Source organism: Vipera ursinii, assembly GCF_947247035.1.
Source record: "Vipera ursinii genome assembly, chromosome: 1".
Lineage (NCBI taxonomy): Eukaryota > Metazoa > Chordata > Lepidosauria > Squamata > Viperidae > Vipera > Vipera ursinii.
In genome coordinates, this window is record NC_139512.1 from 169,724,796 (window position 1) to 169,747,452 (window position 22,657).

General features: G+C 37.2%; 1 protein-coding gene across 4 annotated transcripts in view; it reads left to right on the forward strand.

Annotated features, from left to right (window-relative positions):
• MYO1B (myosin IB) overlaps positions 1–22,657 on the forward strand; it is a 138,810-nt gene that overhangs the window by 97,169 nt on the left and 18,984 nt on the right. For 2 of the 4 annotated variants that reach the window (XM_083366509.1, XM_083366510.1), the window contains exons 15-23: positions 966–1,028; positions 5,533–5,733; positions 6,547–6,773; positions 9,567–9,767; positions 11,681–11,774; positions 12,562–12,711; positions 13,472–13,540; positions 16,066–16,152; positions 20,682–20,768. In XM_083366509.1, coding sequence (XP_083222635.1) covers positions 966–1,028; positions 5,533–5,733; positions 6,547–6,773; positions 9,567–9,767; positions 11,681–11,774; positions 12,562–12,711; positions 13,472–13,540; positions 16,066–16,152; positions 20,682–20,768 — 1,179 coding nt within the window. Of the gene's footprint in view, positions 1–965; positions 1,029–5,532; positions 5,734–6,546; positions 6,774–9,566; positions 9,768–11,680; positions 11,775–12,561; positions 12,712–13,471; positions 13,541–16,065; positions 16,153–16,441; positions 16,529–20,681; positions 20,769–22,657 lie in introns of all 4 variants that reach the window. The other 2 variants (XM_083366512.1, XM_083366511.1) reach the window with 2 other exon arrangements.

The following is a 22,657-nucleotide window of genomic DNA, read 5'->3' on the forward strand; positions in this document are numbered from 1 at the left end:
TGAGACATATATGCTTTTGTCAGATGATTTAAAATAATTTTAATTGCCACTTTTTTCCAGAAAGAATATAAAAATAGAAGTTTATCTGTTTGATAGCAACTGTTTTCTTTACATTGTCTTCTTGTTGTGAACCCTTTAATTTCATATAATCTAAAATTAAAGAGCATTAGCACCTAATGCTAATAAGGAAAAAGTACATTGAAATGTCCTTACAATCTTAACTTGCAGCAGTAGTTTTCTTAGGATTTAGAAAAACTGGGTCTTCTAGGCCATGACAGTTTACTAAAACATGCTTGAATTAAGCAAACAGTGGATTTTTGATATTGCTGCTCTTCTTCCTGTATTTAAAAGAATCCTACTACATGATTAACTATTGAGAAGAGAATATAAGGCTGTCATTGTATCCCTTCGCAGTTTTAGAATCTCTGTTTTACTAAATTAAACTGTCTGGATTTATAATCCAGAAAATGGTTTGTCTTCTATGGCTGTTTAAGTAAGGTTTATGTATTGTCAGCTTTAAATATCTTACTATCTTATATACTCTATTTTACTTAAATCATGTCATATCCCTTGATGGGTATTGCATAACAGTGACATATTCCAGGCTGGAGAGCATGGAATAAGAAAGGGAAGCATATTGAACAGAGACCTATGCAATTATTTTTTAGATTAATTCAAGAGTATTCTTTAAGAATACTCAGGGAGTATAGTACAAAGCTAATTTTAATGTTTTTCAGAGTCTTGAATTGCATAGGGAAAAATAAACATAATGGTAGAGAACCATTCAGTTACAGATGTCCAATAATTTTTGGTATATACATTTTGACTAAGTGTTAGCTTTATGGTTATGTTAGTTCTATTGAACTTGGTAGAGCTTTGCATAGTTGGGGAACCTATATATTTGTGGTGTTGTTAAAATTATCTGGCCGTATTTTTTTCTCAGCTTTTCAACCTTATTTTTATAGGGTATTGAATGGACTCACATTGAATACTTCAACAATGCTATAATTTGTGATCTTATAGAGAATGTAAGTCTTCCATGCCAAATTCTTTTGAATTAATTGGTTGTTTATTGTATCTGTGTATAATTTTTTTCTTTTTATCAAAAATTCAGCTGGCGGTGAATGATACTGTTCATATACTACTGTTTGCATTTTTTTTCCATATATTTTATTTATTTTTTAAAACATAAATCACTTAATAGTTGGTAAACAGTGTGTTTGCTGGGTTTACATTTGTAAAGAAAAATTATTAACAATTGGTTTCTATAATCCATAATCCACATAATACATTTAGTTGATTTCCCCTTTTCCCCAAAATGTCTTCTTTGCAAACCTTGAAATAATACAGTTCTTATTATTTTGATAAATAACAGTTACATATATGATTTTTCCCAATATTCCTAGAAATAATGATCACATCAATATAATATTTCTTTTCTATCTAATCATTCTGGTTGCTTCATCTTATATCCTGTTACAGTCCTTATTTAGATTTGTTTCTCCCATAAAGTTCAAAGTATTCTTGCTGGTTAAGATTTTCTCAACAGATAATTACATTTAAAAATTTAAATCCATTTTTCCCATATAAACCATCTCAACACTTTTACATTTCTTAAAGAATAGGTAAAAACAGTAAACAAAAGGAAAAAAGAGCAAGAGTAAAGAAACATAAAAAGTAAAATACTACTTAAAATATATATTCCTCCTAAGCTAATATATATTCATTCCCAAAATTTCTTATTCTTTTTAACCGTGATTAAAATATATTTAATCTTTAAATATTCCATTTACTGTGTCTAGTCATCTAATCCTTTAACTCTTATTCAAAACATTTTTTTCTTTTTTATACATTATAATTCCCCTAAATTCAAACACATTTAATTATCTAAAACATTTTCTTCATCTAGGCCATTTCAGCAGTATTATATTACTTATATCAAGAAATAAAAGGGGTAGGTGGGAAGCATACAGTATTATTTAAGGAATTCATCTCTCTTAGAATGACATATGAATTCAGAATCTTTTCTATTTCTTTAACCATAGTCAAATAAATGTTTCTTTTTAAAATATTCTCTGGTAGATCCCATCATCTATTTTCTTAATTTTCACTTTGATCTTTTTCCTTTGACTAGTATATTTCTTGATCAATGTGTTTTGCTGTATCAAAAAGTTTTTCCATATATTCATGACGATTGCTGTAGGTATAAGAAGTAAATTGAATAAAGTGTCTTTATGTGAGGCTTTTAGCTTTCCATGTATCTTGAAAATCTTTTTCTCTTTCTCCTTCTTTGCTTCTCTTATCACTTCCTTTCTCTCTGATGTTTTCAACATCTCTACATTCCATTTTATCCAATCTGTTTTTTCCCCCTCAGATTTATTTTGTAGTCTTAAGGGATGAGTTGTTTTTTTCCATTTCTTGTAAATTTTCCCCACTAGGATTAAATCATATTTTCTTGCTTTGTTAAGTTCCGTCTTTGAGTCTCTATTTTCAATTTTATGTCCACTTATTTGTTTTGTCTACTCCATCTTTGTTTTTGTTTCCTGGAAGTTTTTTTTGTTATAAAATTAACTTAGAGATAGATTGATTTGTATTTTCAAAGTTATTTTGGGTTTCTTTGTGATTTGAATTCAGTGTTATTTGAATTAATTGCAGTATACTATATATCTCCTCCTGAGTGGTATTTATGTTTTCTTGGTATGTTCTGTCCACATGTCTCTGATCCATGATGGCCAAAAGTTGAAGTTTTCCTTCTTATCTGCAAATAGCTTTAGAGCAGGGGTGTCAAACTGCCGGCCCGCGGGCCAGAGATGTTATCCTGAAGCCGCACCCACCCCATTACCGGCAATGGTAAAACCGTCCCAATACATTGCGCGGCGTCATGTGATGTCGTGAGTTTGACATGTCTGCTTTAGAGTCCCAGTTAAATAGATATTTGTAATCCAAAGAGTTCAAAAAAGATTTTTTTCCCTAAAGTTTGTAATTCTCTCTTTGTTTGCAGCCCAGATTGTTGTCTTTTTTTGTCACAGCTGTTATTTATTATTAAAGCTTTGAAGGTCACAAACACATATTAGCTTTTCCCAGGTTTTGGCAAGTTCTCTAGAAATCATAGCTGTCATAATCTTCACCCACCACTAGCTGTCAGCATCTATTTAGTTTTCAATATGAACAATGGTCTTTAAAATGAGAATCTTAACCATTCAACAGTCTTAAACTTGTCCAAAATTAAATTTTAGCTTTCAAGTTTATAAATTTATTTCACTACCATATATTTTGATCCTCCATACAAATTTTAATTTGCCGCTTCCGTTAGTATAAGGATGAGCTGGAAGCCCCCCTCCTTCACTTTTGGAGGTATTTTGTTTCTTGGGGATCTTTTCCAGGAAATTAAGTGTAAGATAGAAAAGGGAAAATCAGATTCCTCACCCAGTTTCAAGCACGCTGGACTCTGGTTGCAAGTAGCTTGGGCTGATCGATGAAATACAGCCTTTCTCCTGTCGGGTTAGAAGGCTTTCCTCAAGATGAACGGAGTGACCGCCGTCATTCCAGAGTCACCAGGGCACCCTCTCCAGGGTGGCTTGGACCCATTAGGGTCTCCAGGCAGGACAAAAGTTAGCCGAGGGGGTGTGGTGGTCCGCAAGCCCGCAACCAGTCGCTACTGCGCAGGTCCGGAAGTCCTCACTACCATTTGCACTTTTATTTACTATGATACACAAAAAGTAGAAAGGAAAGAAATACAGGAAGGGAAAAAAGAAAACTTATATCAGAGGTATAGAAAATTTTTAAGAAAGGCATTAAACCTTGATCCATTAAGTGATGTATTTTGCCTTGCAACATATACGGTATATAGTACCATTTGGTTAATAATGCTATTACTGAGCATATAAGTTTTCTGAACTGTTCTGTTACTTAGTGAATAACATTTCATTGAAAATGAAGCATATAAGTGCCAACAATTCCTATTACCTACCCAGTCCTTCTCCTGTCGGGTTAGTTCCTCAGCAACAGTGGAAAATGGATAAATACTTTAATTAGCATATGACAAAGGATCAGCTGTTTCCTATACTGAGAGTCTCTACTGAACTTTTTTTAGAAGAACAAATCACACTATCCTGGTTCACCTCTCACACAGCTATAAAATTACTTGTCTGGGCTGTATGTTGTCAAGCCCAGTCTTTGCAGTTTGGGTTATAGATTATGTAATTTAATAAGTTATAGGAATCAGCTAATTATGGCTTTTTCATGTTTTGCATATTGTCTGTGAATATCTGTGGGATGAGAATCTTGTAGAGAATTTGTCTATGTAGATTCGCAGTCATCCAGGTCATGGTTGTCAACCAAACGTGCTTTTTCAAGAGGCAACTGGACTTTCTTGTTTTTCTTAGAGGATGTTTCGCTTCTTATCTCAAGAACTGAAGAAGCTTCTTGGATGAGAAGCGAAAAAGTCTTCAAAGAAAAACAAGAAAGTCCAGTTGCCTATTGAAAAAGCACCTTTGAGACCGTAGAGGATTTATGAATATGTAGTAAGATATGGCCATAAAAAACATTGTGCAGTCTTTTGGAAAAAACAATATTTGGATAATATTATTCTGTATCAAATAAGGTAAATATATTGTTCCAGGCAGAACTTTCCTATTCATTGTTTAAAAAAGGCTCTAAGACCGCATGAGTAATGGGGCAATTCATAGCTGTGTTTCATGCTATGTCACTTTCTTCAGTGAGTATTCTGTATTTTGCATGTCTTCATTTTTCAAATTGTGATCATTGTCATACCATCTGAATTTCTTACTTGTGTTGTGTTCCCATGTTTTCCTAAAAATATTATCTGTAATTTTCCGTTAAAGATATGCAAGGGAGCCCCAGCCAGGAAACAACTGAATCTGAATTTGTCCTATCCATGTCCTTGTTTCTTATATATGTTATACAGTACATGTTCTCGGAATCTCTTGAGAATTTGCAGAACATGGGTCCTCAGCCAATTCATTAAATCAGCTTCAACCAGTGGAAACGTTTTTTGTGTTGATAGTCAGATGGAATAGTTCATATTGGAATCAGTGTTGTTGTTATTGCATATCCTTTATTTAAATCTCTATGTGACAGTAATGTATGGCTTTTTTTTACTAAGCCATGATCCATCTTTATGATGGTACATCTATCTATCTTCAGAAGAATGAGGAAAGATAGACGTTCACATCCTGGGAAAATAGACAGGAAGCCTCTTAGAAGGCTTAAACAGGAAGGTCCAAATCTTAATATTTCAGTTTCATCTATGCTGTATTTTGTTTTACAGCAATTATTAACTTGTATTCGGGTAAATAATATTTAGAAATATTATTTCTGCTTGTTATATTCTGTTCATAGTTTGCTTGATGCTTGTTTACGTGATCTAAATGAGTAGATAAAAAAATTGGGTTTATTGAAATCTGATTCACTTTTTTTCATTGTAGTGCAGCCAAGTGTAAATACTTCTTAAAGCATATGATAGAATATTTATGTCCTAATAATAAAATGAACTGTCACATTACCCAACAGAACCAGAATGGAATAATAGCTATGCTAGATGAAGAATGTCTGCGGCCAGGGGCTGTTACTGATGAAACCTTCTTAGAAAAATTGAACCAGGTCTGTGCTACTCACCAACACTTTGAAAGCCGGATGAGCAAATGTTCACGTTTCTTGAACGATACTTCCCTCCCACACAGTTGCTTCAGAATTCAACATTATGCTGGCAAGGTAAGGTATTCAAATAACCTTGAATATTTGAAAACATGCTTGCTTTTGACATTCCCCCTCCCCCTCCTCAAAAAGATAAAGGTTTAAATCCCATGAAATATTACCCCAATAGGATTGACCTTCCCCATTCCTTTCAACAGAAGGGTATGTTGTGGACTCCATTGGTCCAAGAATTACAGCTGGTGGGGTCCAGGAGGAGAGCCTTTTGTGCTGTGGCCCCCACCCTGTGGAACATTATGCCCCTCAAGATGAGATCCACTTGTCCTTCTGAAAGGGCCCCAAAACCAGGTTCTGCCAATTGGCTTGGGGGCCTTCCACCTTGAAAGTGGTTGGTGGAATAAGATGAAGATCTCACTTCTACTCTGTTTTTTTGTTTGGGTTCCTGTTTTTTGTTAACTTGTAATATATTTGATGTTTTATATTCCTGTTTTATGATATGGTAAGCCTCCCAGAGTCACTTGACCATGAGATGGGTGGCAAATAAATTTAATAAATAAATAAAGGTACGGTATGCCTGAGAGACCCAGCATCCATTGATGAGTTGCCTTTGATGGTTTTCATTCCAGTACTTCCCAAAATATTACAGCAATTTCAGACCTGAGGAGAGATGTGCAATTTAACATCCTTTCTCTTTGCTTAGAGTAGAAACTTCTGAACTACAATAAGGCCTCAAAGTGATGGAGTTTTATTATAGTTAATGTTGGACATACAAAGATAGTCATTCAGATAATGTGATCAATTTGCTCTTGGTGTGTTTTTCCCCTCCCAGAATGATTACCTTTGCTTATTTAGATTCTTGGTTTGCTATTTTAGGTGATGTATCAGGTAGAAGGGTTTGTTGACAAGAATAATGACCTGCTTTACCGTGATCTGTCCCAAGCTATGTGGAAGGCCAACCACTCCCTCATTAAAGCACTATTTCCAGAAGGAAACCCTGTCAAGATTAATTTAAAGAGGCCACCAACAGCAGGTTCCCAGTTCAAAGCTTCTGTGGCAACATTGATGAGGAACTTGCAAACAAAAAATCCCAATTACATCAGGTAAAGTTCAAGAAATGAAGTAAATTGTGCTTGCAACAATGGTAATCTTTAATTCATACTCCAAAGGAGAGCATGAAAGAGAGTGATTTATTTATATCAGTTGAATATAATTTAGTTGGAAAAGAAGTATTTTTTTAATTAATTGACTTTTATATATCCCAGTTTTAAATTACAAAAAGACTTTTGTGAATATTCATAGTATCTCAACTGAGTGGATATGATTGTGCTTTATTTGATCTTTCCAAAGATGAATGGGAGTAATAGAATAATGGTTCTACTTGCTCTATATTTATAAAATTACTGCAACCATAATTGATAGTTTGCTATAATCAGATTTTTTTTGTTGTGCTGTAATTGTTACTTCTTTTTTGTGCTGAAGGTTTTACTTTCTGGCCATCTGTGGCATCAGTATTTTACTATGGAATTGTTTCCATGGTAGTTCTAATTCAGCTAATAAGATAGTAGGTGTCAATACTGACTCAAACTAAATAGAACAACCATGGATTCTTTTGAATGTTGAACACATCTATAACATAATATATCAGATTGGGTCTCCCATCACACTGAACCATGCTTTGCTGATTGTAGTTTGTTGAATAACCGAAAATTTGCTAACTTCACACATTACATTTAACCAGAAATCAGGGCTGGGCCTACCAAGAGCCATGTGTGCCTTCAAAAACACTTATATTATAGTTTCCAGAATGTCCCAAGATTGTGCAACTGAAATTCAACAGTAACTTGCCAACAGATTTAAGTACAACTGATTAAAAAAAAAAGTTAGCCCTGCCCACACAGGAGTCTCATGTCCTTAACCTACTCCTGTCTCTAAGGTTGCTGAAAGCTGTATTATCACAGAAGTGTAGCCTGGCCAAAGAAAAATATTTACACCGTGGAAGTTCATACATACTCATTAAATTATATCATGAATGTTGAAGATTTGCCTATTAGCAGTTCACGTTTGGTTAAACTTAATTGACACTTCTGTCTCATAGATTAAAACAGAATCATTAACAAGAAATCTGAAAGTTTCCAAGGGCTTGGAGTGAAATCAGAAGTGACTATTAAGGTTTTCCAAGACGTTTATGTTTTCATTTGAGAATTCTCTCCTTCCAATTCTTACTTAACATGATATTTTTCTAACTGCCTGTGTGCTCAGAATGAGGGTGTCCATAGATTTGAATTTCTTCAGATTAAGCAATTTTATTAGGAGTTTATAAATCATCGTCTTGTTAAAGGAAGTTATAGCTCAACTTGAGGAAAACCTAAAACCACCAACTAAATACCACTGTTCTTCAAAATATGGAGCATTGTAATTGGAAAAATACATTGAGCTTAAAATGATGAATCTGCTCAGTAAAAAAAAAGCTTCCTTGGCCACTATAGTCTTTCCCTGGATATGAAAAAGCAGAATATTATAACTTTAGGAAATTATTCTTATGGAATACATTGGAATACATTTTAGAGAGAATAACAAGTTACTAATAATAGTGATCAAGGGAAATGTGCTTTCATCTATATCTTCCCTAATGGAGGATATAAAATCTTGTATAACGTATTTTAGAATACATTATATAGAATTTTGTATGTTGCAGTATACAAATTCATGTAAGTTGTACATTTACGTGCAATTTACCAAGCTTCATCTAGATATAATCGAGATTTCCATGGAAAGTTGATGTTTCTGCAGATGCTGTCATTGGCATAGCTCCTTAGAGGATTACACTTTCTAGGTGATGAAGAGGAAGTAGAGCACATACATGTTTCATTCCCCACCACCACCCCTTGTCAGAGAATGCTCCCTGCATCAAGGGACAGACTACTTCTAAACTAAAATAGATGAATAAACTGTTTCTTTGGCTCAGTGGGTTAGGACGCTGAGCTTGTCAATCAGAAGGTCGGCAGTTTGGCAGGTCGAATCCCGAGTGCCGCATAACAGAGTGAGCGTCTGTTACTAGTCCCAGCTTCTGCCAACCAAGCAGTTCGAAAGCACGTAAAAATGCAAGTAGAAAAATAGGGACCACTACGGTGGGAAGGTAACAGCGTTCCGTGCGCCTTTGGTGTCTAGTCATGCTGGCCACATGACCACGGAGACGTCCTCGGACAAGCGCTGACTCTTTGGCTTTGAAACAGAGATGAGCACCGGCCCCTAGAGTTGGAAACGACTAGCACGCATGTGCGGGGGAACCTTTACCTTTACCTTTACCTTGGTTGTAAAACAGTTTTGCATACAACAGTTTTAGATAACTTTTATCCAGTCTCCATCCTTCCATTTCTGGGAAAGGTTATTGAGAGGTGGTTGGCATTCAGCTGCGGAGAGCCCTGGATGAAGCAGCTTTTGATACCATCAGTCATGATACCATCAGTTCAGTAGCTGGGAGTGGGAGGTACTGTTTTATGGTGGTTTTCCTCCTTTTTCTGTGGTCAGTTTCAGTTGGGAGGGGAGATGATAGTCTCTAGGCCCCTGCATTGTGGGATCCCTCAGGGTTCAGGTCTCTCTCGGCTCCTCTTTAACATTTACAGGAAACTGCTGGGTGAGATCATTTGCCAGTATTGTGGTGCAATATCATCAGTTACCTAGTTATACACATCTCCACCCCAGTCAGGCAAGTGATGCAATCACAATGCTGACTGGGTGTCTGGAGGCCATAGGATGGGGAGAAACCAATGTCAACTCAACATTTTGAATAAATTAAAAATAAAAGAAAAATAGACATTTGTAACAAAATTGGTGGGAGTAATAGATTTCTGTTCTACTTACTGCACTTTTTCAGCAAACTCTTTGATTTGCAGATGTATTAAACCTAATGACCAAAAAGCAGCACACATCTTCAGTGATGCTCTTGTGTGCCATCAAGTTCGATATTTGGGTCTGCTGGAAAATGTCCGAGTCAGAAGGGCAGGATATGCATTCCGTCAAACTTACGAGCCTTGCCTGGAAAGATACAAAATGCTTTGCAAAGAGACATGGCCACAATGGAGAGGCCCTGCGAGGTAAGAATTACTAGAAATACATGCATCCTGGTACAGACATAACATGGATTGCTTAGCTCTGGTTAAACAGTTCAGATTGAGCTACAACACTGCGTATTCCTTCTGGTGTGACAGTTCAGAAAGTATCTGAAACTCTGAGTTGAGTATTGCTGGCTTAAAGATAGAGAGAACCATTCAGTCAGGGTTATGTTCAGCAGAGAGTAGATCAGTGTGAGCAAAGAAAGCAAAATAATACATTCCAAGCTACAATCCACATCCATGGTTAAGGATCTTGCAGCATTTTCCTTCCACTGACCTAGTGAAACCAAAGGAGTGCCTCTGTGTCACTCATTATTGATGCCTGTTTCTCGCCTATCATAGATTGTTAAATACATCTGGAGTACAAGCAATGGCATCATTGTTTCAGGAGACAGCTTTGCATGTTGCAGGCCAATCCCTAATACAAGTTAAAGGGTTATGGAAAATTCAACTTAGCTTCTCTTTTTGTTTTTTTTGTTTTTTGAGGCAATCTATTTGCACTCGCAAACCGAGCAGTTGAAAAGGATGCAAAAGCAAGTAGATAAATAGGTACCACTTTGGTGGGAAGGTAACAGTGTTCCATGCGTCTTGGCGTATAGTCATACTGACCACATGAACACAGAAATGTTTTCGGTCAACGCTAGCTCCCTCAGTTAAGAAACGGTGATAAGCACCGCCCTATAGAGGCGGACTGGACAGTGGAAACTTTTATCTTTATTTGCACATGGGTGTGGAAAGTGTGGCAAGAAGGACATGTAAAAATGCTCTTAAGACAATTATGTTTTCATTTTTATATTACATTTTTTTAATATTTGGAGAGGGTTTTCCTCACCTTTCCTAATGTTTTGTGAAATTGTTGGTATCCTTTCAGTGTTAATTGTACTTTATAACTATATTCAGTGGTACTTTATATTTATTAGCCTGCTCTAAATTTATATATTTCAATAGACTATAAACAGATATTTTGAATAAACGTGGTAGCACTTAGCCTACCTTTGTTAACCACATGGTTAGATCTGGTTAGTGCTTGGGTGAGAGACTAGCTGGGAAAAATTTTAAAAAATAATCCTGGACTGCCAAGAAAGCCATATGTCTAAAAAATCTAACTCTCGGTCAAAATTGTTTTTAATTTTTGTATTTCTTGTTTTAATTACCCTGTTAACCGCCCTGAGTCCTTCGGGAAAGGGCGGTATACAAATCCAATTAAATAAATAAATAAAATAAAATTATCACCATAATGTCTATTCAGTGGCTACCATTTTCATAGTTGGGACATTTTTCTAAAAACCTGAGATGTAAACATTTTTGGCTAATTTTTTAAAAGTGTTTATATAGCAAAGCTATCTTTTCATAAAGTGCTGGAAATACTGTGTTTTTCTGACAGTAAAACCTACCCCCAAAAAAGCCTAGCTTGATTTTTGGGGGTGGGCCTAATATAAGCCATACCCCCAAAATAAGCTTTAAAAATCAAGCTAGGGTTGGGTGTTAAGCTCCCCACACACCCCGCACCTACTTATTTTGAAGCCACGCCTCTCCTTGCCAACCCACTTCTTCTGCGGCATCCCCAGGCCTGCATTTTGCAGTCAGGCCTTTCCGGAAGGCCTCTGCAGCAGATAACCGAGGTATGGATTCAGTCCATAACTTGGTTTTGCAAGGCCTCTGCAGCCGAAATCTGCAGAGGTCTTGCAGAAAGGCCTTTGACTGCAAAAATGCAGGCTGGAGCTCCATTCTCAGCTGCGGAATGGAGCTGCTGCTCCTTTAGCTGCAGAAGAAGTGGGCTGGTTGGGCGGGGCTGTCGCCGAAGGTCAGTGGAAAAGACACCGCCCCCAAGTTAACATATGAAAGAAAGACTTTTTCACAAAGATGCTTTGTATTTTTGTTTGTTTGCCTTTTAGAATTGGTGTGGAGGTCCTTTTTAATAAGCTGGAAGTCCCTGAAGAAGAATACTCCTTGGGTAGATCAAAAATTTTCATCCGCAATCCAAGAACTGTACGTGAAGTAATATTCCTCACTTTACAGAAATTATTTGAATACAGGTCATCCTCTATTTTATTTCAATTAGGACGCTAGAGTTTTAATTTGATTGACGAAATGAAGGGCAAAATTAATTAGCTTGGGAGGGAGAACCAAGGTGGAGGTTAATGGAGCAGCATTATTTTTATCATTGTAGCATAAAAATATATGCTCTAATGTTCCTCAAAACTTTATGAACTCTAGACAAGAATAAAGAGATGTATGGACAGACATTGCTTATGACTGTCTGTCTCTCTCCCCCATACACACAAACACACACACACACACACACACACACACACACACACACACGTACAAAGAGAATGATAATAATCTTACCAGTTTGGACTGCAGATGGAGACAATCATTTTAATATTTTCTGTAGACTCCTTAAAAACTGTATCAGATAAAAACTAGCACACTGGAAAGTGAATTGCATCCTAGCTTGTTCTATAAGGATAATCATCTGTAATAATAATAAAAATTAAATGTGATTCCTCCATCTAAAGGCTAAAATTGTGACATTCTCTTTGCTTCTTCCATAAATCAGGTCTAAAATAGATGATCAGACAAAAAAAATGCATACATTCTAAAAAGTCAACTGTTGAGTCTCATAATTGAACCAAAGGAATTAGTACATTGAGACCTGGTATTTTAGACAACACATCAATCTAACTTTCTTTAGAGAACAAGGTACTTTTATTGTAAACATGTATTGAATTTTATTTTTATGTTCCTTTTTTCTTTCCCCAAATCTGCATAGCTTTTCAAATTAGAAGACCTAAGAAAACAACGTCTTGAGGATTTGGCTACCTTAATCCAAAAAATTTACAGGGGCTGGAAGTGCCGCACGTATTTTCTTCTCATGAAAAAAAGTCAGATTGTGATTTCCGCCTGGTATAGAAAATATGCGGTAAGATGGGATTTTATTTGTTGGGTTCTGTTTCTGTCCCTTCGGGATGACAGTAATTTGAAAAACAAATGCTAACATCATGTCCAATGAATTAAGAAAGTAATTGAAAGTTAAAATGCACATTAGTTTGGATCTTCTGATTTGGATTTTGATAGATTAAGGCATTGTTATAATTTAATAATGATAAGGCAGTTGCTCAAGTAATAGCTCACTGTAGATTTTTTTTCCTCTTGGTTATAAATAACACTTTGAATTTAATTTGAAAAGTAAACAAATTTCTTGGTTATGTCTTACTGCTAGGAAGTATGTTTGGGAAACAGCAGCTTTTAAGCTTGTAAACAGAAAGGTTGAAATAATGGGGGGGAAAATCAGTGTTCTCTCACTGAAGCTACAACAAAACCATTGCTAATTAAAAAGATGGTTTACTTGCCTCTTATTTAGTTATTAATCGTGCTAATTATTGACCATAATTTAATTATTTGCAGTTGATCATGGTCATGGTCAAAGTGGTGGTATAGGGCTATTTTTGCAGAGGTTTGCTTCTAGAAACAACTGCATTTAGAAGCAGGCATTCTCAAAGATAGTCCCATAAAATACACATCACAATAAAACAGTTGAAGGGATTGTGTGTTGCAGTGTGCTCTCTATACTTTCTTACATAGCATAGAGACTGAATGAAAATGTGTGCAGTTTATTTAGTAACACAGCATTTTAAAACTCAACACGTTTCTATATGCACATACTTTTTTTTTCAATACAGCAACAAAAGAAGTACCAGCAGATCAAGCGCTCTGCCATCATTGTACAGTCTTACATCAGAGGATGGAAAGTGAGTTTAGAGAATGGCTTCAGTAGACTTTCTTTTCTTCCACTGTATGAGTGCAATATAGGATTTTGAGTGAGGGACCCCAGTGTCAAGGAGTCACCATGCATGGGCTGATGTAGCTCCAAGCTGTATTTCTTACCATAGTGCATTCTTCAAATTAATGCCAGAGAAATCTGGTGTAAAAAATCTGGATTATTATTAATTTTTTTTTGCAGCATGAACATTTTCTTAAAAGAAAAAGTCCTAAATTTAGTGTGTTAAGCTCAGCTAGAACAGGGTTTTAAAATGTCTACTAGCCACCCCCAAAACTTGCCAAAACATTTTGATTTGTTCCTAAATGAATGTGTCAGGCCCAAACCAAGAAGGAAACATGGCGAATCTTACAAGCTGAATTCATTGTTTCACATCTATCAGCAAAATCTTGCCAGACTGAGGATTCTACTATCTGCATTTACAATATACAATATACTCCAGAAGTGGTGAATGCTCCAACACTGGAAGTTTTTAAGAAGAGACTGGACAGCCATTTGTCTGAAATGGTATAGGGCAGACATGTCAAACACAAGGCCCGGGGGCCAGATCCGGCCCGCGAAGTGGTTTCATGTGGCCTGCGAAGCCATCCTGGAAACAGTGAGGGAACGGCCCCCACTGCCTTGGCCCCGGCCCAGAGACCCTCCTTCTGCCAGAGACCCTCAGATCTGTCCCACTCCTGCCCAGGCCCCCATAGACACCCTTGATACCAACGATGTAGAGCTGGCCACGCCCACCCAGTAGGCCACGCCCTCCCTGGCCACACCCACCCGCCCCCCTGAGGGCAACCACAATGCTGATGCGGCCCTCAATGAAATTGAGTTTGACACCCCTGGTATAGGGTTTCCTGCCTTAGCAGGGGGTTGGACTAGATGACCTCCAAGGTCCCTTCCAACTTCTTCTTCTTCTTCTTCTTCTTCTTCTTCTTCTTATTATTATTATTATTATTATTATTATTATTATTATTATTATTATTATTATTATTATTATTATTATTATTATTATTATTGGACTGTCTTCACCCTCTTTCTCTCCTACATAATATCTGGCTGAGTTGCCTCTTCCTCTTCTGGAATACACTGGAATACTTTCTGGGGATCCACCTCCTTACTACATTCTATGATTGCCATGGCTATTTGGTCTTTAAAAGAGAAAAAGTACAACTCCTGGCTACAAAAAGATTGTGCTGGTAGTATTGTGCCTATGGAGATTCTCAGTCATCCAGGTCTTGGTAGTCCCAGAGGTGCTTTTTCAAAAGGCAACTGGACTTTCTTGTTTTTCCCATCTCTTTAGAAACCTAAAATTATGTTCCTGGAGAGCATGGGGCATAATATCAACCAGTTATATTTTATCAGAAGCCGAAACATTTATTTTTCTGTAAGATACTCTGCCACTACCCCCCCTATCCCGAGTTAAATAAATAAATAAGAATACCAATTTGGTCTGAAGTGCTGGACTAGGAATAGAAAAACCTGTGTTGTAGTCCTTCCTCAGACACAGAAACCAAATAGATAACTTTGGCCAGTCCCTTTGTGTCACCCTAGGACACGGGTAGGCAACCTCGGCTCTTTTATGACTCATGGACTTCAACTCCCAGAATTCCTGAGTCAGCGATGCTGCCTCAGGAATTCTGGGAGTTGAAGTCCATGAGTCATAAAAGAGCCGAGGTTGCCTACCTCTGCCCTAGGAAGATGACACGGACAATCCATCTGTAGAAATGGTGCCAAGAAAACTCTAGGAACATGTTCAGGCAGTTGCTAGGAGTCAAGCAGTTGCTAGGAGTCAAGCACCCCTCACCTCCCAAAAGTAATTAATACTGCCATTAGACACATTGTCCTCTTAGTGCATTTCCATTGTCAATTCAGCTTCTTGGGTCAAATGGTTGATTTGCAAATAGACAACCAGTGGCAGGGTTGTAGAAATGCAACTAGGCCATGTCAATTTTAATTCTTACCTCAATGGTTAAATAACTATCACAGCCCATCCAGTTTTTTGTGCCAAAACTAATCAAATAAAAGGGAACATGGTTGGAATTATGCTTAAAATAACCTGCTCCCCCCTTTCCCCCCCATTTCCATTTAAAGTCTTGGTATAATCTGCGTAGCTTGCATCTACTTATTGTTTTTAAAACATGAGTGGTTGTGGTTTAAAATTCCATGTCAGCAGCAGAATTCAATGAGTCTGGAAAAGCTAGTTTAGGCACCAGTCCTACTCAAGTACCAGTAATATCTCATAGGCAACAAAAGCTATCTACTCCCCCACCCCACCCCCTCAGCTCTAGTTTTATAAATTTTGAAAGTTTTTAATATTTTTAACCTTGCATGCTAGGGCACTAAGCAGAATTGCACAGAGTCAGAGGTTTTAATTAAAGTAGCGATGAAGCCTTTATAACCCTTTTGAGAGATGGGGCAAACATATGAACATTTCCTCACTCCAGATTTTTTGTGCCAACTGGGTTTTTAACTGCTAACCTGAGGGCATGGGGTGTTGCTTCACAGGCTCGAAAGCTGCTTCGTGAACTGAAGCACCAGAAACGCTGTGAAGAAGCTGTTACAACCATTGCAGCCTACTGGCACGGAGCTCAGGTAAGAAAAAAGCTGACAGGTCTTTGTTTCCCAGTCACCTCGTGGCACAATAGTTGTCTAGTTAGACCATAGAAACGTTTCTCCAGCTGCTTTAATTTGTCACATTTGAATTTGGCCTCTTTTGCAGCTGTACTTTTAAGCAAATTTCAGTCTAGCTGGTAAAGGTTCTACATTGATTCAGTATGAAACCTTTTTGTCTTTCTCTTTCACTTCCTCATTCCATCGGGAAATTGAAGCAAGTCTTTTCTCTCTCAGAATGTTCTGTAATTCATTTTCAAATACATCACAGGCGCGAAGGGAACTGAGGCGGCTGAAGGAGGAGGCTAGGAATAAACTTGCTATTGCAGTTATTTGGGCTTACTGGCTTGGATTAAAGGTACTACATGCAAGTGTCATGTGTCCCTCCCTTCCTTACCCAAATTGCCTACCCGTTAATTAGTAAAAAGGATTCATAATCATTTTTACTAAGCTATTACACCTGAGCACCTGATTGCTGGTAACCTCTATTCTAACCTTCTCTCAGCTTGAAAAATCATCCCTACTAAAAAAAATATTCCAAGCATGCCATTTTCTAGATAGGACTAATTGCTTGTTTATTAAGCCAGAAAATGATTAGACTAGTGGCTCCAAAATGTATTTTACTAAACTGAAATGTTTCAAATAATGTTTAGGAGAGTGCCCATGCAGTAATATTTGTATAGGTTCCAAAACTAAGGCTCTATTACAAAATGTAACTGCATTAATTAATTTCATAATGTCCCTATATTCTAATTGCATCTTAATATCTAAGAAACAGGGTTTTTTTCTTCAACCCACACAAAATACTGTGGTATAATTTTCTTATTACATGTATATTTTTTATTGGAGAATATGACCAAGAGCTATGTGGCATGTGAGCCGGGAATCTTACCAATCCCAATTAAAGAGCCAGTTCAGGACTTTGCAACTTAGTGTATAAAGTTGTGTTAAGGGTTCAATATAATGGTTGAAATCGTCCCCAGTGTGGTTAACAATTTGCTGTTACTGGTTGCCACAGCATTTAGCTTTTTTTCAAATTTCATACACATCAGCTCATATCTTCAGGATTGTCTGCAACTGCCCTTTTATCATGTTACAACCAAAATGTGGAATTAGTGACAAAATGTGGTCTGTTAAATTCCTGTGAGCACCACATATTTCACAGCAGGAAGGTCTCCCCCTTCCCCCCACACTCCATGTGATAACCATTGAAAGTGAAACAATGTAATATGGAAAGTGTTCTTATATGTGGAAAAATTGCATGGTTTGTGCTCAGATTTGGGGGAAGTGCATAGGAAATGATGGCAGAGCTGATCATAGTAAATTGTTGCTTTCAGCAAGAATACCATGGAAAGAGTGCATGTTGGTATTGGAGGATGGAGAACTTTAGATGCTATCGTTTGGTTAAACACGTTAGACCATCACTTAAACAACCACAGTTGGGAGAGCTCAAAATTGCAATCATTGAGTGAGGCAATCATATGCGTACCTTGCTTAATGACTGTTATGAATTACAACCCAAATTCTAGGCTCAGTTGTGGTCATAAGTTGAGGACAGCTTGAATAGGTGTAATTTAGTATTACAGAATAAGGCTCTATGAAGCTTCAAAGGGTTGTTTTGCTTTGATGAAGCCTTCTCCTCCAGTACTACCAAGGGCTACCAGACTAGGCAGTTTCCACAAATGCTGTGAGATTCCACATGGTATGTGCTGAAGTGGTTGGCACGAATTGTCTTTGGCATGTATTGAAAGCCTTGTTGAATGGGTGACCTCAGTAAATGCTGTTCAGTTGCCTATGTTGTAGATCAGAATGGCTAGTTTGGAGCCTTCTCAGCAGCTGCTGAATTTTATTATCTATTTATTTATTTTATTATTTATTTTAATTCCATTTATATCCCGCCCTTCTCCGAAGACTCAGGGCGGCTTACAAGCTTAGCAGTAGCCTTCATTCTATGTATATGCCTGCTTATTAGGGCTTTCACACACACCCCAAGCGGCATTATTACAAAGTCAGCTTAATTGCCCCCAACAATCTGGGTCCTCATTTTACCTACCTCAGAAGGATGGAAGGCTGAGTCAACCTTGAGCCTGGTGGGATGCGAACCTGCACCTATATCTCTATATGTCTATATCTATATATATCTCTATATAGATTGGTTGACTCAGCCTTCCATCCTTCCGAGGTAGGTAAAATGAGGACCCAGATTGTTGGGGGCAATAAGCTGACTTTGTAACAATGCCGCTGGGGGGGGCGAAAGCCCTAATAAGCAGGCATATACATAGAGTGAAGGCTATTGCTAAGCACATTTAATTTGTGCTTAGATTGTAAGCTGCCCTGAGTCTTCGGAGAAGGGCGGGATATAAATGGGATTTTAAAAAAAGATATCTCTATCTATCTATCTATCTATCTATCTATCTATCTATCTATCTATCTATCTATCTATCTATCCACACACACACACAGAGAGAGAGAGAGAGAGAGAGAGAGAGAGAGAGAGAGAGAGAGAGAGAGAGAGAGAGAGAGAGAGAGAGATTTTTTTGTAGAAAAAAGGGTGCCGGAACTCATACAAGCCGCCTTGCCTAGCCTACAAGGTTTACCTTTATAGTTGAAAAAAACCCTTCAGTTTTTAGTGTATCTAAAAGACTAGGATTTTGTTCAAGGTAAGTTAATACTATTAATGTTACCATGCACAAATCCATTGAAAAAAGGTGCCGGAACTCTGTTCCAGTGCATTCTATGACAAAAAAAAGCCGTGTGTGTGTGTATGTCTGTGTTTTCTAGAGCTAAGTGTACTGGCTGCATCAAAGTATATCCACCTTTCTTCACACAGAGCTAATAGAAATGCATGTTCGATACAAAGTACTATTTCTATTGAACCAAAGAACCAATACTAATGGAAGTTAAAGCTATCTGCATCCTGATAATTTGCTGCAAGTGTTATTTAGCGTAACACTTTGCTTTGCTTGAGAGTTCGATGGTGACACATAGCATTAGGATTTCATTGAGTTAGAGAATTGTGAAGAGAGATTTACTTCACACACGTGGTTGTGCTGATGGATGATTAAACTGAGATATTTGAGCATTTCTCATCTTAAGTAAAAGAAGAATGTGGAGATTCTCAGTCATCCAGCTCATGGTTGTCCCAAAGGTGCTGTCTGAAAGGTGTTTGAAAAAACGCCTTTGGGATAAAGTAAAGGAACTTGATAACAACCAATCCCTTACTATGAGAAAATGTGCAAAGGTATTATATTATTTGGGGATTGTATGCTCTACATCATAGCAATCAGCAAAGCTTTTGTCCTTTTTATAAAAAAAATCTTGAATAGAATCCAACCACCCAGACAAGCAAGACATCAGAATATAAACTGACTGCAAACAGCACTCCTTACGAGCACTAATGATGTTATCTAGTTAGGGTAATGTCTGCAAGAAAAAAAAAACAAGCTCAGAGAGCACCAAGGGCCCCTCAAAAACAAGAAAGTCCAGTTGCCTCATGAAAAAACATCTTTGGGACAACTGAATGACTTAGAATCTCCATAGACATGTTTTTCTTTCTACTCAAAATACACTGGAATGACTTAAACCAGGGGTCTTCAAACTTGGCCCTTTTATGACTTGTGGACTTCAACTCCCAGAATTCCTCAGCCAGGCAAGCTGGCTGAGGAATTCTGGGAATTGAAGTCCACAAGTCATAAAAGGGCCAAGTTTGAAGACCCCTGACTTAAACAATAGGCTATGCTTTATACTGAGATCTTTTAAAAAGCAAAATTTGCAAGGCAAATCTCTTACAGACAAACCAACGTTTCAGAGTTCTAGGTCCCTGGCTATGTCTATTGCTGCTGCTATCCAGCAAGTAGACATCTGTTCTCCACTAATACTAAAGTGCAAATGTGATCAATAAATGTCTTTAAGTAAAATAATCAAAAGGAGTAACCGAAAACCCTATGCAGAACACAGATATTTTTTTTAAAGAAAAGTTTGTTCCATTGCTGCTATACACTGAAAATATTATGGCTGAGATATGGTATTCATTTTATATCTTTTGTGACTAAACCCCCCCTCCCCCGCTTTGAGAAAAATGCATTGATAAAATACAATTTTTAAAAAATGAAATAAAATGAAAGAAGTTTAACTTGTGCTCTAAACTGGTTTCCTTCAGATACTTGCCACTGCTGAATGGACCTCATAAGCTGGTTTCTAATATTTTAGTCTGAATTAACTTCCTGTTGGGCTGTGATTCTGCAAAAGTTTTTCCACTATTCGTTCACCCTTTGGTAATGCCCTATGAGAATGCTACTGCAGGGGAATGTCTGCCACTTATTCTTCAGATGTGCCTTGGGGAAGTAGCTTTCCACTCAATCTTCACACTGGCACGCTGGGTTCCATGGGTTGCCTATTTGCTCTTTCATCTTCCGAAATCAGCTGTTCTACCGGGGAGGGGGCATTCTCTTTCTCATCATGGTTCTTTCTGCACCAGGCTGTCTCTGTGATTCACTATCTAAACATTTTAGGCCCGGAGGGTGTTGAAGCGCTTGAAGGAGGAGGCTAGGCGTAAGCATGCTGTGGCAGTCATATGGGCTTACTGGCTTGGACTAAAGGTACTCTCTTAAACAACTCCCTTATGTTAATAATAATCTCAATGAAGCGTGGCATCTATCTACTAACACACAATAAACTTCTGGGGCTGTGGGCTGTAACAAGCATGAATCTCTTAAGGGAATTTTTTTTTCCTGTGATCTTAAAAAAAAAAGTCTTGTGTGTTTTTAAACAGATATTATAAGCTGTACGTATATGCGTCTACATTCTTGCCACAAATTTCTGAACCTATTCAGCCAAGTTCATTAATCGTATTTTGGAATTAAGTAGGAAAGCAGTTAAATGTGATTATTGGACATTTGGGGGTCTTGCTCTACAGGAGTTTGGATCGTGTATTGAAATGACTATCAGAGTTGTTAGTTGTGTTAAATCACACAAATCTTGACAAATATCTTCAAGTGGACCTACCCCAATCTAATTTGGGGTGAATCGTAGTGATTTCTGCAGGAGGCACTTTCCCAACAAAATAAGTTTTCCACCAGGGGCATCTTTGGAGAAAACAGAGAAGGTAAATACATGAGTGCAAATTAGAAGTTATTAGATTAAAGCACCCATGTCTGTGCCTTTTGGTTGGATTTGTCTGATTCTCTACATATGCAGCCTGACAAAAGATTACTAGGACATACATATACATCAGTCTTTTTATGGAAGCTTTTTGAAACTGTTTTGAAACTCAGGTGAGATATTGTTCGTTCCAAACACAATCACACTGAAATTACCTCCGATTGCATTCTAATCCAATTTTGTTCTAGAAGTCATTTATATATTTGAAAGCACTGCTGCACTATCCAGACCATAGGTTTCTGATGCCATGAATCCATATGTTCCCATGGATCCCTACTCCACACTTCTTGTCAGTAAAACATACATGTCTTACAATTCCTTTTATGTACTTGATAATAGGAGCACCATTTCTCTTCCCAGTGTGCTTTCATTGAATTTGGCAAGGTTAATAATTATTTAACTTAGCTTCTATTGTGCCTCTTCAGGAATTGGCCATTGTTTCACTTCAGGTTCCTCCCTTTCTATTGTGTTGTTGAGTTGTGCTCTTAATTGCTGTTTCTTTTCTCTTTTTTGATAATTGGACATATAAACTGCCCAGACGTAATGGATTCTGTATGGAACCTAGCAGTTTTAAAATATTCAGAAACTTCTAAAAATATTTTTGTTACGGTAAATTGTACATAACATAACCCTTAACAATTATACAATATATTGTATTTTGGCATTTTATTTCCTCCCCATATGGGTTTGTTTGGAATTACATTAAACTGATATACCATATTGAAATGAATGGGGAATTTGAACTGACAAGTGTCAAGTATAATAATATTCTGTTCCTAGCAACGTCCCCATTATAAGTTATGGGAAATAACAAAATGCTTCTCCTTTCTAGCATCTCTGCTCTTTTTTAAAGAAAGAGAAAAGTCAAGATAATATAAGGGACTTTCTTTAAACACTTAATACTTTCTTTTAAAAAAGCCCATTAGTCCATAATGTAAATGTGTTGTTTTCACATTGAAAAACAGTCAGGTGTGGATATGGGAAGTGTCAGACATGCAACTGACTCCCAAATCAATAAGAGCATCGCTGCTGAATACGTGGCTGTACTTGAAAAACGTTGTATCTTAATGCTTTAAACCCATAATAATAAGGCTCTCAAAATTAGAAACACTCCTGTTTTAATGTGACTAGAGTCTGGCTTTCTTTATTTCCTAAAAGTCGTGTTTTCCAGATGTGTAAATATGAAATCAAATTGTGTGTTGTCTAGATTCTGGTAAAAGAATTCACAAATCAAATCAGAGTCATGTTCCAGGAGAAACTGTTGTATGAAATCATCTCCACTTTTGTTTTATAGCTCTAATGTTAGAAAAAGTTGTCTTTATACAAC